Below are 18,489 nucleotides of genomic sequence, written 5' to 3' on the forward strand. Positions count from 1 at the left end.
TAAAATGAATGATATTTCTGTACCGGTCGTGATCATAGTAACAAGGAGAAATGCGCGTTTTAATTTTCCGTAATGTCTGTATGTATGTATGTACGCCCATCACGAGAAAACAGCTGAAGATAATTTAACAAAATTCGGTATATAAAGTCGAGGAATAAGTCGCTACAATCTAGGCCATAAATAATTTTATTCGCGCTGAATGAAATGGTGGTTTAGGGGAAGGCCTAAAATTTCATTCTCAAATATTGTATTATTGGCCCTATCAATAAATACTACGTAATTAAAGTTATGAAAATTCCTATCATTTACGTCTTATACATTTTTACCGTACCGGATATGATCGATATATTCATGAATTTAGATTTTTGTTGCCAAGTCCATATCAGCGCCGAAGTACGAGAAATGGGTGAACAGAATTTAATGAAAATCGATATGTGAAGTTGGGAAGTAAGGAACTACAGTCTACGCTATGAATCATTTTGTTCACCCTGTTTGAAATGGTAGTTTAGGGGAAGGTGCCAAAAATGTAATTTTTAATTACCTATCTTATTGGCCATATTGAAAACTACTACAGTACATAACAAAAGTTATAGAGAGTACAATGTCTGGTTATTTATGTCTTATTCAGTTTTACCACACCGACTATAATAATATTGGTGGTGATGGTGATTAAATTGTGAAGATGATTATAAGAATGAGAAAAAAGTCATGAAGGGACAATTATTTAAATAATAGCACAGAAGGGAGTCATGAAGAAAGGACTCACTTTACATAAGATGCTGTAATATTGCAGAGTCGGAAGAAAACTAAATGTGAAGGCCTGCAATACAGAAAGCTCATAAAATTGATCAACAATAACATTACGTTGACCATTGTTTGTTATGATGTGCTTTGTGTATTCTGCTGGCATTTATCTCCGATAGATGGGAATACTGCTGCGTATCGAGTATAACAGCCTGCCTGAATATTGGCAGGAAGTAGCTGGGAAGTTAGATCTCTCTTCTTAAGTATGCTATTTCTCTGGTTCATAAATTTTCTGATACTGCTGGTATGTAACACACTGGATCGTCATAGTATTCCAGCTTTTTGATCCCTTCTCTGAGACAGTGATTGGAATGAGCAGTGTGCACACTTCAATGGAATAATGACACAGGAGTATTTTGCAGCTGTCTGGGGTCTGGTCGTTCTAGCTCTAGAACTTTCAACTGTTAGATCGACACCGTAGTACTTTTCGTTAAAAGTGAGAAAATGTGTTTTCCATTTTATCGAATATTTCATATGACAGCATTACTTTTAATCATGACATTCATACTGACGTTATTGTAATGGCCTATGTTAACTTCAGTTGGGAAAACTATAAGGACAGTCTTTCTGAGAATTCTGTAGCGAAGCTTGGGTACAACAGCTAGTTATTTGATACAAATAGCATTGAGCTTCACATAATTGCGCAGGCACTTGATGCAATATATTACCGTAATCTATGCATTTACTAAGTAATGGCATATGAGTGCATGACCGATTCACACGTGTGGAACATGAGTTCATACTAGTTTCGGAAGGCTTATCAGAAGCCAATCGTCTCGCTCACATACTTTCTGTGAGGTAATGGAGGTGTGTAATTTTTAGCCCTGTAGCCTCGTATCGGGCTTTGAGACTATAAGTGTTATAAATATATCATAGTACTGTATTGCACAAGTCTTGTAGCTCCTGATTTTTCCCGATTTTTGCATCAAAATCTCCTGATTTTTGGTTTTGTAAAGTTGGCAAGTATGCTATTTTATCATTATAAATCAATCCTACAGTTCTTGCATTGCAGTGATCAGTTCCCCACCTCCAAATGACAAAATAAGCCCAAAAGAGAGAACCAAAGGACCAAATAATAATAATAATAATGTATGGCCTCAGCTACCGTGTGCAGACATTTCAATTTGATGCCATCTGGCTGTCTGCTCATCAATTTTGGCGTTCCCTTTTACTCTGGGCCCACTGGGTGGCAGAATGAGTAAACCAAAACTCTCCTGGGCGTCTGTGGCTGAAATTAATGAATTTTGTCAGGTAAACACCAAATATGTTGCCAGATATCTTTTACATGCCGACATCGTACGAAATGGAGCATCGAATGGACTTTTCTCCGCCCTTCAAAAATCTGACTACCGCTGCAAAGACTGTAACAACATTGTCCACCACCCCGTTTTGTCAAATACCGCTCCAAATAAAAAAAAAATAAAAAAAAGGGAAGATTGTAAGATTTTGTGATTTTTCACTTTTTTAATGCATGACTTGGCCATTTTTAAAGATAATGCATTATATACCTCTACATTAATTTATAATGGGGTTTATTTATGAGTTTGAAAAAACAAATAAGGGGTATGTCAGTGCTTTGAAAACCTGACCCTCAAAGGGTTAAAGTAGGTATCCTTTTATCTGTAATGTAGAAATTATTTACCATGGGGTGAACGACTTTTTCATTAAAATTGTCTGAAGTGGCCTTCCAAGATCTTCTGGGTCTTTCCTTGCGAGGTGTTGAAAATGACTAGGATTCCCCCTGCCTGGACTTTCCAGTTCATTCTTGATTCGCTGGACGGAACTCAAGGATACGCCAGTTGCTTCGGCCACTTGTTTCAGTGTGCCGTTTTCAATAAAGCATCAAGCACAGCTTCTTTTTTTCATAACTTAGTAGACATAGCAACCACTTCACGGATTTGACTGCTATTGAGAAAATAATCAGCATACCTGCCATTTTGAGCACTTTCCGCATTAATCGGCTCACTGTGGGTCCATGATCCCATCATGCCTCTGGCTGTAAGAGCCTGTAAACATAGTCGAGTACATTGCATGTGAAATAATATGATCGTATTTACTGTTGATCTTCATTATTGCTGTCCGGCTCCATGGCTAAATGGTTAGCATTCTGGCCTTTGGCCACAGGGGTCCCAGGCTTGATTTCCAGCAGGGTCGGGAATTTTAACCATAATTGGTTAATTCCCCTGGCACGGGGACTGGGTGTATGTGTCGTGTACATCATCATTTCAACCTCATCACGCCGCGCAGGTCTCCTATGGGCGTCGAATCAAAAGACCTGCACCTGGGACGAGCCGAAGTCCTCGGACACATCCCGGCACTAAAAAAGCCATATTTCATTTCATTATTGCTGTTCACAGGGGATTAGAATAAATGCATCAAAAACATTTTGCTAGCAGGGGGTTTGAACCTTCAAACACAAAATGACATTGCCATTAACTAGAGTGAGTTTCTCTCATCACTTGGCTGGTAGACGCGCCCAGCTTATTTGCCTCCTGTTGGCTCATCACTCCACGCTTTGCAGCATAGCAACAAGTACAGCACTTCCCTCACTTTATCCGCGTTTGACATGGGATAACTATTAAAATTAAGAAAATTAGTACTTAAGAACTAAGAAAACAAGCTCGTACCTTATGACAGGAGATGTTGGAAATGTTCCCCTCCTGCATCCGCACATTCCTGGCATAGTCTTAGGAAACTCTAATTCACACGTGTAAGTTCGTCTTCCGTACTTGAGGTATTTTAACATTTTCGTCGCCCGCCATGCTGAGCTCTTCGAAACCCCGGCTTCTGTCAAAGCTGTCTTAGGGATTTTCTAGGCATGTTCTAAGCTTTCTGTGATTTCATTTTCTTTTTTCCTCGTTAAGAACAATTTTTTAAACACTTTGCTTCTTTTTTAGTGAAAAACCAGTTCCTCTCAATTTGTTTGCACGGGCTCTCTATGTTGAGGGTGTACAGCTGGAAATTGTATTACCGATCACCTAACAACTTTCCTGCAAGACTGTTTTCACATAATTATCGTACATAAATACCCTTTCCGCTACCGTGCACATGTGGAGGCATTATGAGAATTATACCCCAAAGTAGCACTTCACAACTCGAGAACAGTTGAAGCGACAGATCCACACTTAATACACATTCTAAGCACGGACCTGAACCGCGATGTGCAGGCATTCCTGTGCTGTCGTTGCATTGTGTAACGGGAAGTTGTGAGTCAATGGGCAACTGATGAGAAACTCACTGTAGGCCTACTACAGCCTATACCATAACATTTTCTGTGTCAACCTAGGCCCTGATCAAAACAGAGCATTCCTCTTATTGTTTGCTGTCTTTTTGCTGGTTTTTTATTTCTTGCAATTATACAAGAATTTTTCAGATGATTTTTTCATGTTTGGTTCTAAACTGCAGGTTGCATAAATCCAAAGAAATGGGGGTGGCTGATTCACTCTGTATAAACATTGGCAGGAGAGAGACAGTAGCTTGCTTACCTGCTGGATTTCCACCCAAGCTGCTGAGGATCTCGGGTTAGAATTTTCACTTGAAAAATCTTGTGGCAACAGGAAGGGTATCAGGCCTTGAACCCCGAACAAACACCTTTATAATTGGTACCCCAGAAATACCTGGGGATAAGTTTGAAGGGATTCTTTTCATACAGCCGTTGGCAAACTAAGACATTAAATTGAGATGTCGTGTCCACATAACGTAACACAAGTTCTGAGTTGTATATTTTAACACACGTTATAGGTCTTTAAGTCTTCATGAAAATTTTCCTTTTTTATAATGTGTCTGACTTTGAAACTAAATGACTATTTAAGAGCCCTGTTTTCATATTTTAATTGTATTGTCTAAGTCTCTTGTATTCCACATTCTGCATGTTGTTTGCTTGACTGTGATGACTTGTTGCAGGATTTGAAACACTGGGCTACATTGTCACCTGATGAAAAACATTTCATCTCTCATGTCCTGGCTTTCTTTGCTGCTTCTGATGGAATAGTCAATGAGAACTTGGTGGAAAGATTCAGTCAAGAAGTACAGGTCACAGAGGCTCGGTGTTTTTATGGTTTCCAGATTGCCATGGAAAATGTCCACTCAGAAATGTACAGTTTGTTAATAGATACCTACATCCAGGACCCTGCTCAAAGGTATGTTCTTAATATTTTCTCTTAAAGAACCCTGTAATGCTAAAATAGAATACTTGCTTTAGAACATTAGTTTTTAATCCTTAGCTGTTCTGAGGGTAAAAGTGCCATGTATGGAAAGCAAGAAGGTGGGGCGAGCTGAGCTCGCACATACATTGCAAGATTTTAACGAGGTGTACCTTGCTTAGCATAGATCACAATATAATTGAGGAGAAAAGGAAGTTAACTTGGCAGAAATAAATAATAATGGCGTGTGGCCTCCAGAGAGGCCTGATGCAGGTCTTTAGATATGATGCCCGCAAATGACCTGCGCATTGTGAGGATGAAGACAGCATATACACCCAGTCCCCGTGCCAGGGGAAATAACCAATTACGCTTAAAATTCTCAACCCTGCTGGGAATCGAACCCGCAACCCCTGTGCCAACATTGGCGAATTATAAGTAATAAAATTCCAAGAAATTAAATTCTTGCCTGATCTTAGAAAAGAGCACCGGTCTGTGGGGGCAAACATATGAGATCTGGACCACAAAGCAGTCAAGAGGCCTCTAGCATTTCTTGGAGTCCTGCTACAAAATGACAGAGAAATAAGAATACAGTGACCCTAATGTATTGTATGGTTTGGTTCAACGATCGTAAAAAAATGGAATTGCCCAACGTTGACTTCACTGCACACAGAATATTTTGCTCATCACTGCTTACTTCAAACATGTCGAGGATGGCAAAGTCTCATCTGGCGCATACCATGACAGTTCAGACTGTACAGGTTTTCTAATTTTCACAGAATGTGCAGCCGTATGGGCACACATAATGCAAGCTCTATCAAAGACAATAGGAAACTGGCATTACAGCCGGCCAGTACAACACAGAATTTCTCTGATTTGCAGTCGATGTTTTAATTCTTATTTATGAGTAAGCATAAAGCTCTATGTTGCTTCATGTAACATTTCAGGTAATTTTTTATGCTTCCAAGTGTGAATGGTCTACGAAAGCACCGCTTATTTCTTATGTTTAATTGGTAATTGCATTGCGATTTTTGATTGTGGTTTCGGAGATTGATGTCACCGAAGCAACAGTTTTGTTTGAGAGCAAGTCTCAGGCAGATCCCAAGGCACCGGACTCCCCCTGTAGCTAAATCCAGAAAATTCATCTACGCAGATGACATTGCGTTGGTTGCCCAACACCAACGCTTCGATGAGTCTGAGTCGACGCTTACATCAGACTTAAAGATTCTAGATAGTTACTTTTATCGGAACAACCTTAGACCAAACCCCAAGAAAACTGTTGTGTCTACCTTCCACTTGCGGAATAGAAGTGCTGGGTACAAACCAACCATACCATTCAGAGGAGAGAATCTACAGTATTGTAGTAACCCAAAATACCTGGGAGTCACCCTGGACAGGTCCTTGACCTACAGGAATCACCTCTGTAATATGTCAGCCAAGATCAAAACCAGAAATAACATCCTCCAAAAGCTGGCAGGTACATCCTGGCTGAGATCCACTGCTCTTGCACTCTCTTATTCTGTCGCTGAATATTGCTGCTCTACCTGGCTTAACAGTGCTCACACTGGATTAGTCGACACCCAGCTGAACCAAGCAATGTGCATCATTACAGGATGCATCCGACCAACTAACACACTGGCTTCCTACCCTAAGCCACATACCACCTCCATCCCTAAGAAGATCACAGTCACTGCTTAACTTGTGGAAGAAAATTGAAAACAATCCTCTCCTCCCTATTCATTCTGACATAGCAGCTTCCCCAGCTAAACTGAAATCCAGACACCCTTCTTGACGTACTGCAATGAATTTACAGGACTCCTCCTTTAATGTATCGGACGCCTGGAAAGAACAGTGGCAACAGCAATCCTCATTACATCATCACATCATTGAGAACCCATGCAAGTGCCCAGATGATTTTTCTCTTCCCAGGCGGCAGTGGAGGATGCTAAATCGAATTAGGACCGGCCAAGGTAGATGTGGAGCCACACTCTTCAAATGAGGATGGAAGACATCACCGCAATGTGACTGCGGACAAGGGGAGCAGACAGTGGATCACATTGCATTTGAGTGTCCTTTGCGTGGTTACAGAGGCTCTATAGAGGACTTAAACTGTGTCTCAAACGAAGCTCTTCTCTGGCTATTAAATTTTGACATGAAACTTTACTTATGAACTTGAGATGGTAGTTGTATATTTTGTATATAATATTGTATTCATCATATGCTAAATAAACAAATTGGTAATTATTAATAATAATAATAATAATAATACCTTTGTGGGGATTTACCGGCTGGCTCTGCCGCCAGCAGAGTCAGAGGGTAGTAGGGAAATAAAATTCCACCGTGAAAAATAAAATGGTCCCTTGCCAGGGTTACGGCGAAGACTGGTAAATGACCAGAAGCCAGAAAACATCTTGAGGCAACCTCTAGGGCTAACAACCCTAGTTGTAAAAGGATGGGTACCCGTCCAAACCAAAGTCAAGTCAAAAAGCATGATGGCACAACATTTCAAGAAACATACCACAGGGAGTAAATCTTCGGATAAATCCCTAGTCGTGAACGCCACGGCGCACGAGTCTCGTTCGGATTCTGGGGGAGACTCGACATCATGCAAGAGACGAGTCGGAGCGTCTCAGTGTACTCCGAAGAGTCAAAAACTCAGGCCAAAATCTAAAACCTTTCTAGCAACTTTCAACATAAATTCACTTCCACAAACTGGCAAGCTGAAAACTCTCACCAAAGCTCTTCACGAAAATCAGATATCCATAATGGCCCTACAGGAAACAAAGTACCCAGATGAAGAGATTTTTGAATCCGAACGCTACCGATTTTTCAAGAGCAAAGCGCAAAGAGGAATCCTCAATAGAGCTGTGATGCTTGGAACCGCATTTGCTGTTAGAACCAAGATCCTTAAATCTGTTGCAAATTTCAAGCCTGTGAATGAGAGATTGTTTATATTCACAATTAAATGCGCGAACAAAACCTACACCCTAGTTAACGCACATGCTCCTACAAACGATAAAAGCAAGTCTGATCCAGACGGAGTTGATAATTTCTGGGACCAACTAGGTCGTGAACAGAAGTACAAGAAATTTATAGGAAATTACCCTGCTCATAAAAGAACCAATCCCAATGGCAAAAGACTGGTGTCCATTTGCGTAAATCACAACCTGCAGGTCATGTCGACCCACTTTCGCCATCTACCCAGAAAGCAAATGACTTGGCGTTCTCCCGTCCAAGCTCTCGGAGAGTTCCAAATTGATCATGTTGCAATCTCCAGGAGAAACAGCCCTGAGATTATGAATGTCGAGGTAAAGAAAGGCATCAATGTGGCCTCAGATCATTATGTCTCTTATCAAATTCAAACCAATTCCGGCAAACACAAGGAAGACAACCAAACAGATCACACGCTTCGACAATGATAAACTTCGGCAAAGGGTCGAGGAGTTCCAGGAGAAGGCTAGATCAAATGACTGTGACTTTAACAACGCCAAAAGTCTCCTTGTTGAGGCCACCAAAGACGTTGCAGAAATCAAGAGAAGCAAAAAGCATACCTGGTGGAATGGTACCTGCGAATCAGTCCTCCAAGAAAGACTCAATGCGTGGGAACAGTACTACTCTACGAAATCAGAACATGATTGGGAAACCTACAAAACCCAACGTGCCCAAGCAGCTAGGGTGGTCAGAACTGAGAAACGTAAATACGAAAAATCTCTCATTGAAAAGATAGAACAATACTTTCGGAAGAATGAAAGCAGAGAGTACTACAGAGCCTTCAAACGCAAACTCACTGGCTATAAACTGCTTTGAGCGAAAGGACGGCACATTGGTGACATCAAATGAAGAAAATTGCAGCATTCTGGCAGATTACTTCAAGAATTTACTTAATTGCTCTAAACCGCAAAGCGCCATTGAGACCAAGGAACCCTTACTCAGGTACCCAGATTCCAGACCACCCGACAGAGATGAAATCAAGCGCCACATTGCCCGTCTCAAAAATGACAAAGCGCCGGGGGAAGACTCAGTAGTAGCAGAACTATGGAAATATGGCCCAGAGGCATCACTTGATATCTTGCAAAAGCAAATAGAAGAAATTTGGAACAAGGAGACCCTACCCGAAGATTGGAAAATAGCTTTGATCCATCCATTACACAAAAAAGGCAGCATGAAGAACATCAACAACTACAGAGGAATATCTTTGCTACCCGTGACTTACAAAATTCTATCACTTGCTATCCTGGAGCGTTTGGAAGCACAAGTCGAACATCAAAGAGGTGAATACCAAGGAGGGTTCAAAAAAAGGTCACTCAACAGCTGAACAGATCCAAAATCTCAAAACGATCTTCAGATATTGTACACTAAGGTACAAGCAGTATGTGTCTGTCTTTGTGGACTTTAAGAAAGCGTACGACTCCATTGACTGGGAAGTCCTGCTAAACATCTTAAATGAATTTGGAGTTGATTTGAAACTGCTGGCATTAATTAGAGCCACCCTGACCGATACAAAATCCAAGGTGAAGTTCCACGGATGTCTCTCGCATTCCTTTGACATCAAAACAGGAATCCGACACGGTGATGGGCTATCCCCGATACTCTTCAACTGTGTTCTTGAAAAGATCATCAGAACCTGGCGGGTGAGATTACAGGAAACCAACTACAGTCCATTGAGAATAGGAACCAAATCCAAGGAGATCGCAACAGACTGCTTAGCATTTGCCGATGATATTGCTGTTCTCTCAAACGACATAGAAACCGCTAGAGCTCAAGTTGAAATTTTAAAGGAAATTGCCAAACAAACTGGTTTGCAGATATAGTTTGAGGAAACAGAATTAATGACTAACATCAAAGAGGCTCCACCAAAACTCCATACAAAATACAGAGACATCACCCGAGTAGACAAATTCAAATACCTGGGTGAGATCATCATGAAGAATGGACTGGACAAAGCAGCACTTCAGGAGCGAGTACGCAAACTGGAAATAGCCTACCAAACATCCCGCACAATCTACAACAAAAAATGCCTTTCCCAAAACACCAAGATACGTCACTATGAAACAGTTTTGTAGCCAGTGGTTCTATATGCAGCCGAAACCCTGTCTCTAAATGCCAACAAAGGACTCCTTGAAGAACTGGAGAAAAGAGAACACAAAATTGTGAGAGGAATCTTGGGATCAAAGTACAGAAATAGAATGCATCAAAAGAGATCAAACAAGGAAGTCTACAGCAAAATAGAGAAAATTACCGACACAATCAGAAAAAGACGGGCACGATTTTACGGTCATCTGAAAAGAATGAACGGAAGAAAGTTAACTAAAGAAATCTTTCACTTTTTTGATTCAAACTACAATTCCCTGGTTTGAAAATACCAAAGAAGACCTGCAAATGCTACATATCTCAGCTGAAGACGCCCTTAACACAGATCTCTTCCGCAAGAAAATATTGACGAACAGAGGAGCGTAAGCAGGCCCACTCACAAAGAATGAGGGAAATTTGGGCTCTAAAGAAGGCCAAGTTCAGTGTCAAATGCAACAAGACTTAACGTGATCCTTGATGGCCCCAGCGAATTATATATGTATAATAACAATAATAATAATAATGATAAAGTATTCCATATGCAGATATAGCTTATTAGATGTAATTTACCTGGTATTTGTCAAAAAAGTTGTGGTATTGTATATTCATAAATTTCCTTTTTTCCTTTGTTGAACTCCACTTAAGATTTCAAAGTAGATAGTAGGATTTTTAAAATTTCTTTCCTCCACTTTTCCAAATTAAAATTTATGTAAAATGAACTTTGAAAGATTGTGCACCAGAAATGCTTAATTTTTAACAATTCGGATTTTGATGATGTGATTAATGAATTACTCATCTGACAGCAAGGAAAGAGTTGATGATTAGCTCTACAATTTCGTACATAAAGATTTTCATGTATGTATTGCTATTCTATGATTAGTTTTAAATTTTTTTTCTTTTATATAATAAAATGCCACCCCTTTCATAAACATCTATAAAACTGTCAAGGCAGGGGTCCTGGACATGCTAAAGAAGGCTCCGGGTGTAACTTTTATACAAAAAGATATAGCTTCCTGAATAGGGGAAGGGAGATGCTATAATGTGTCTGAAAAGACACAGGAGTTTACAGTAGTAATAACTTTTATAGGAAAAAGGATGGTGCTGAACTTTAAGCTCCCATACTTCACAATCTTACTGTGTATTTCAGTACAATTAGTATTGTCAGTAGGCTTTTATTTTATCCTGGTAATATTCAATCCTAGTTGTAATTTAGTGTACGCCAGCTGTTGAATTTGTTTCCATTGAATTTTTTGTTCATTCTCTTGGCCTTTTCAGAGAGTTCCTCTTCAATGCCGTTGAAACATTACCGTGCGTCAAGAAGAAAGCAGACTGGGCTTTGCAGTGGATTGCACACGAATCTGCCTCATTTGGTGAAAGGGTTGTTGCTTTTGCAGCTGTTGAGGGCATCTTTTTCTCTGGGAGCTTTGCTGCAATCTTCTGGTTGAAGAAGAGGGGTTTGATGCCTGGTTTAACCTTCAGTAATGAACTTATTTCGAGAGATGAGGTAACTATTGAAGTCTGTATTCTTTTTGTCTGAACTTCCAGACATGAATCATATAGTTTTGTTATGACTGATTCTTTAGAACAGATTTAACATTTAAAATGTTAGGTATGATCAGTATCCTAGTTTTATGCAGTTAATTTTGAGAAGGAGAAATATGGAAATGTTTTGAATTTTAAATCTTAAGCTCTAAAGTACTTTCAACTTTTATTGATATTATGTTTATCGTACTGTAGTTTCTCGCATTATTTCCCAGTCTTTTTAAACTCAAATGTGGGGTGGGAGTATTGTGCTTACTGATGAATCTAACAGATGGAATTCTATTACTTTTTTGGTATGATCCTTAGACAATTCAGGGCTTAGAGATGTAAGCAAAATTATCACAAAATAATTTATTTATTATCACCACCTATTCAATACATGCCAAGTGTTAATTGGTTGAAATTTACATAATACTATATAAACTTCTTAGGGACATGTTTTGTCCCTTCTTAAGGGCATCATCAACCTGTAGCCAACCTTAAGGTCAAATGTCTGAAACCTTGTCTATCCATACATGGTTTACAATGAAAGTTCTATTACATTAAAGACCTCTTAAAATTGATATGGTACAATTATTCTTTTTTAATACATCGAGTTGAGCCTCTATGGACTGCGTGGTAACAACCAACTTCATTTCAGTGTCTAGGTCTTGTTCTTGTTCTGGCCTTGACTTCCTGCCAATATCTTCTGAGCCCAGCGACGAGTGCCTGTTTATGCTCATCAGACAAAGGTCCTTTCCGTCTTCTGGAAGTTGATGCCATTTGGAAAACTTCATAGTTGTTCACCAATCTTCTGAATGCGTTCCTGTCATGAATTTCTTGGTCTGAAATACCAATCTGCCTCAGATCTCTTTCGCATTCCTGGAACCATCTCGGCCTTGTTGATTTAGATTGAATAAAATTCCATATTCTTTTTGTTAGCCGATCATCAGTCATCGTCAAGAGATGACCGTAAAATAATAGCCGTCTCTTCTTAATTGATGCTGTGAGAGGTTCTGTCTTGCTGTACAAATCCTCATTTGGTCTCATTCGCCACTGTCCATCAACCCACCTATTACCTAGGATTTTTCGTAGTATCCTGCGCTATCTTTTTTCCAGCCGGTCAGCTTGACCTTTACAACTTAAGGTCAAAGTTTCAGACGCATATAATCCCTCAGGTTTTACAACTGTGTTATAGTGTCGGAACTTGGCCCGTATACTCGTAGACTTTTTATTATAGATATTCTTTGTCATTTGGTATGCCTGGTCTAACTTCCTCATCCTGACATTGATTGCTTCCTCTTCTAATCCATTCCGCTGGATGACTTCACCAAGATATCTGAAATTCTTGACTTGACCGATTTTTCCAAGATTAGTGATCATCCATTCAGGTCCATCCCAGATGTTTGTCATATATTTTGTCTTCGGCATAGAAATCTGGAGTCCTACCTTTTCAGCAACTTCTGACAGCCTATTGATCTTGCTGACTGCTGTATCTATGTTAGCAAAAATGGCCAGATCATCCGCAAAGGCCAGGCAGTCGACGTACACCCCTTTGTGCTTAGGACCAAGTCTGAACTGATCTTCCTTTGTTTCTTTTTGGTCTAACAACTTCCTCCACTCTCGAATGACTTTTTCCAAAACACAGTTGAAGAGAAGTGGGGATAGTCCATCTCCCTGTCTGACACCCGTTCTGATTGTAAACGGTTCTGAGATCTAGCCCATAAATTTTACTTTCGACACTGTGTTGGTTAGAGTTTGTTTGATCAAATTTCTTGACGTATCGTCCATTCCAAACTCTTCCAAAATATTCATTAATGACTCGCGGTCAATGGAGTCGTGTGCTTTCTGAAAGTCAACAAACACGTTACTGTGTCCTCCTGTCTTCTTGTACCTGATAATGCTCTTCAGGTTAAATATCTGTTCTGGGCACGAACGGCTTTTTCTGAAGCCAGCCTGATATTCCCCAATCTGTTGGTCAAGGTGAGCTTCTATTCTATTCTGAACTGCTTTGGAGAAAATCTTATAGGGAACAGATACTAATGAGATGCCCCTATAGTTGTTGACATTCTTTTTATCACCTTTCTTGTGCAAAGGGTGGATTAGTGCTGACAGCCTTTCAGTTGGTATCACCCCAGTTCTCCAGATATCTTCAAAAAGCTTGACTAGTACATCTAGAGTTTCATCATTTGCCAGCTTCAGTAGCTTTGCCACTATCGAATCTTCACCAGCTGCCTTATTATTCTTTAAGCTGTTTATAATCTGTGTGATCTCCTCTTTACGAGGAGGGGTTGAGTTGGATAGTTTGTGGATCGAGTAGCACACAGGGAATCTTTCTTTTGGTTCATCACAACGAGATATGATCGTACACTTTTCTTTGTTGGTCAAGCCCAGCTTTCCATTTTCATCTAAAACAAAGGCTGGGGGCTTGGTACCCTCTGAGATTAGTCGTGAATGTTTGATAGAAGTCTCTGGAATTGTTTTTCTGGAAATCCTGATCGATCTGTTCTAACTGCTGTTTCTCATATAGTCGCTTGGCCCTTCGGAAAGTTCTGGCTGCTTCTTTTCGAGCTTCTACTACAGATCTGTTCGTCTGCGAATTCAAGCCTTTTTGATCTTCGCATGTTGATTGGTAGTGTTGTGACTTTGTGCAGGACAGAATGTGGTGTCGTGTCTTTGTGCCTAACAGAGAGTGAAACTGACCTCCAACATTCATAAACATTTTACATGTTTTTTATGGCTGATGATGACCTGGACTAAGGTCGAAACCGGTCCCATTTAAATAGAAATGTGATGGCTACGTTTCTTTCTTTTGAGTATTGAATAGGTTGAACCTCCTTTCCAGTTATTTAATTTTTAACATCAATAATTTCAATACGGAACAATGAAATTTTTATCTTTAAACTTCACTGAACACATCGAAATCTTCAGACCTTCGGGTCGAGTTCCACTTTTTCCAGGCATTTGTTCTTTGGGTCAGCACTTCTTCACACACCTCTTTCCACCACCTATGCTTTCTCTTCTTAGCTGTCAGGATTGCAGTATTAGCTGCTTGTTGGATCTTGGAGGCGATATTTGTCCTTCATGAGATTCAAATGTCAGTTGCTGGTGGTATTGTTCTAAGACATTTTGATTGATTTTTAACTTTCCAAGGTCGTATTTATAAATTCTGTTTCTTGGTTTCAGGGCCTTATTGAGAGGAATGAAGTTAATTTTGATTTTGGAGAGGTAATGATCTGAATCAAACTGGGCACCTCTCTGCACTTTAACGTTCATTATTTCCTTAATCGCTCTCTTGGATATTGCTACATGATCAATCTGTTTCTCTCCACACACATTGCCTGGTGATCGCCAAGTTTTTTGTTTGCTTGGCTTGTGTTTGTAGAATGTTGACATTATCTGAAGATTGAAGGTACGACATAGATTAACAAGTCTTATACCATTTCTATGAGTCATTTTGTGAGCATGATAGTTTCCATTTGTTGATCTGAATTGTGGTTCTATTCCCAGCTGAGCGTTCAAGTCGTCTTATAAGATCTTGACGTTCTTAGATGGTATTTTCTCCAACTATTCTTCAAGAAGGTCCCAAAACTGTTCGACTTTCTCTGGATTACGTCTGTTGTCCTCGTTGATCAGTGTGTGCACGTTGATCAGTGTGTATCCTTTGTTACTGCAGCTGAGAGTTAGAATGGATAGTCTCTCAGAGGGGCTGAAGAAGTCCACGATTGAACTAACAACCTTCTTATGAACAACAAAAGCTGTGCCAAGTAAAGGCATGTTCTTACCTATTTTCATAGCCCTTTTTGCCTTTAAAAATCCTATACCCCTCAATGTCCATTATGTCTTCATCTAGGTATCTTGTTTCTTGGATGGCTAAGATGGTTATGTTGTGTTTGTCCATCACCATCGTCAATTCTTTGTGTTTTCCCAAGTGAATTGACATTCAGCGTCCCAAAGTAGTATTTCTGTTTCGTGTTTAATTTTGCACGTGTACTAATGTCCTCAAAGCATCTTGGTTCAGGCTCCCCAGAATCCACAGGCCTGATTGCGCTCTTAGGAGCGGTAGATTCCCTCAACGAGGTACTACCTGGGGTAGTGTCCTTTTTGTGACGACATTCCATGATGCTTGGTTGTTCGAACCAGTATGGGTCGGAAAACTCCTTTCCGGTAGTAGAACCAAGGTTGTAAGCCCTGGAGCTCGACAATAGGCCGCTCCTCTGGAGTCGGACGCCTTTCGCAGGCGCTTCACTGAAGAACAGACGCTGCTGAATGAAGATAGTTCATCCGCTTTATCCGCCGCTGGGACTTGATTGTCGTCTTCTGCCTTCCAAACCATTGACTATCTTCACCGTAACCCTGGTAGGGATCCTCACAAGGTACTACCAGCCGGGCCAGCTGGACCAAGGTTTTTTAAAGAGGTGTTACTCCTCTATCACTCTCCACTTTGTTCTGGCTTGTGTCAGACAGAGCCTGGCTTCCCACACATTGGGCCCGGGATGGCAGGGTTATGGTACAATTATACTTATAAAAGCATAGAAAATTTACATGTCTCTTTGGATCAAACCTATAATAACAATCATAATCTAAATGAGGTCATAAAAAATAAAAGTCCTTTGTATGAATTAACACCCAAATTAATACATATTGTGAATTCACATCGGAATAAAATCCCAAATCTTTTTAAATCCATTCATCCAGATGTTTCATCCACCAAGCCAAACGTTAGGCCTGCCCACACCACCCCCATTAACGCCCCTCCAATAACGGCACAGGTGCATAAGGATCAACCTAACCCCTCTCCCCCTCTACGCCCCACTCCTCCTTTACCACACCGGTGTAACACCAGGAATAGAAGTGTTAGTCAGGCAGTAGCTGCCGGAACAGTCGGATCTACCTAGCACAACTTTACAATAGAGTAAATTAATATATTATTTTGGGTCCACCTTTTCAATACAAAATGTAAATAGTTTAAATTACATAGGGACTAGTTTCGACCTAGTAATAGGTCATCATCAGCCTGAAGTAAATTAAAGCGTAAATATCGAAGAAAAAAATAAACAATGTAAACTGAAGAGCCTTTCCAACATCCATGTGTTTTGAAGTCTATGAATACCTTAAAAAATGATGTAACTTCTTTGAATATACAACAGCAAACTCAAGAAGCCAGCATTCAACTGATAATTCTTCTTTATAACATCTTTTAGTGCACACTGGACTTTATTCATAAATAAACAACTTCCACTCAGTGCTTCGTCAATTGGAAGAGTTATTATTTTTAATATATTGCTGCTCAATATCCCACATGGTATGTACTTTTAAAAAGACTGTACTTGTGTTTACATTGTTTATTTTTTCTTCGATATTTACGCTTTGAATTGCTTCAGGCTGATGATGACCTATTACTAGGTCGAAACTAGTCCCTATGTAATTTAAACTATTTACATTTTGTATTGAAAAGGTGGACCCAAAATAATATATTAATTTATTCTATTGTAATCAGAGTTCAGTACGGATCTATCATTATGAAACTTATTTCTTTTAATTCGCACAACTTTGACGAGTAAGTTACTGCACAATTGACATATTAGATATTTGAGGTTTCTTGTTAATACGCGTGCTTCAGAATACTAATTCTAACTTCTCTTCTAATTCATTACAGACAATATCCCTCTCTAAGGCTAATAATTACATCAACAAGAAATATTATTCACACATGACTGTTTATAAACACCAAGGACACAATTTCACAATTAAGCAGCAGCCTCAACTTGGAATCTTGACACTGCTTCACGCGACAGAAAACATACAATCGTATATTTCTAATTACAACCTTTTAGTAACAACCCTCAATCTTATCCAATTTACTGTTAAACATCCAGCTGTTGTTTATAATTATTTGACATTGATTTTATCACGATCAGGTACAATAAACTATTGGGTCAAACGTACCCAAGGAAGAGTACACTCTTTACTCAAGACTGTTGCTTTCCCAATGGTCTGCAAGTTATTATGAAGAGGATTCATTTTAGCTTTGGACTTTTTTAGAATCTAGAATGAACAGCACCAAGAAGTTTTAATTTTCATGTGTACAAGATACCATCAATTCCAGATTCTCATAGTGTGTAATGTGGCATCTTTTTATAGTATAATTATAGCATATTCATTTTAAGAGGTCTTTAATGTGTAATAGAACTTTGTAAACCATGTATGGATAGATAAGGTTTCAGACATTTGACCTTAAGGTTGCCTACAGGCTGATGATGCCCTTAAGGGGCAAAACATGTCCTGGAGAAGTTTATATGGTATTGTGTAAATTTCAACCATGTAACATGTGGCATGTATTGAATTGGTGGTGATAATAAATAAAATTATTTTGTGATAATTTTGCTTATAGTGAGTTTTAATGCGGACCAATCATGAGTTGTCGCTTGCAACTTAGAGATTTACTCGTCATGAATCTACATTGCCACCCTCTGATTGCTCTAAGCTGAGAGAATTACAAACTCTATCATTGTAATGAAAATTACTTTTTGTCTGGCCATTGTATGTAACATTACAATTTGGATCTTGCATTGGAGTTCAGTATCTGTGATTTGGAGAATTGGTCTTTCTTAATTTAGATTACATTTTTCCAATTTGTTTTTGTAATGTGCTGTTTGTTCTGAATGCTATTTTAAGTCCTTGCATTTTGAATATGTTAGCAATTTTGTGTTTTTATTCAGAAAATTGAGAACTGCATATTTATTGAATTTGGGTGAGGGATTCTTTTTGGGTTGGATTTTTTTAATATCCGGTTTACTGTGTTGGGATGATGGTTGTTTTCTACTGCGGTTTATTTGATTATGTATATTTCTTGTTCAAATGTCTCTATGAAAAGGGCCAGGTTTGGAAACAAAAATGTTCATTCATGCGAGGGTGGGACTGGATATCTTCACTATAGCATTATTTGCACGGA

General features: G+C 39.4%; 1 protein-coding gene across 1 annotated transcript in view; it reads left to right on the forward strand.

The window, feature by feature from the left end:
- RnrS (ribonucleoside-diphosphate reductase subunit M2) overlaps positions 1 to 18,489 on the forward strand; it is a 46,204-nt gene that overhangs the window by 14,295 nt on the left and 13,420 nt on the right. The window contains exons 4-5 of the mRNA XM_067152816.2: positions 4,708 to 4,943; positions 11,289 to 11,517. Coding sequence (XP_067008917.1) covers positions 4,708 to 4,943; positions 11,289 to 11,517 — 465 coding nt within the window. The remainder of the gene's footprint in view (positions 1 to 4,707; positions 4,944 to 11,288; positions 11,518 to 18,489) is intronic.

Source organism: Anabrus simplex, chromosome 8 (genome assembly GCF_040414725.1).
Source record: "Anabrus simplex isolate iqAnaSimp1 chromosome 8, ASM4041472v1, whole genome shotgun sequence".
NCBI lineage: Eukaryota > Metazoa > Arthropoda > Insecta > Orthoptera > Tettigoniidae > Anabrus > Anabrus simplex.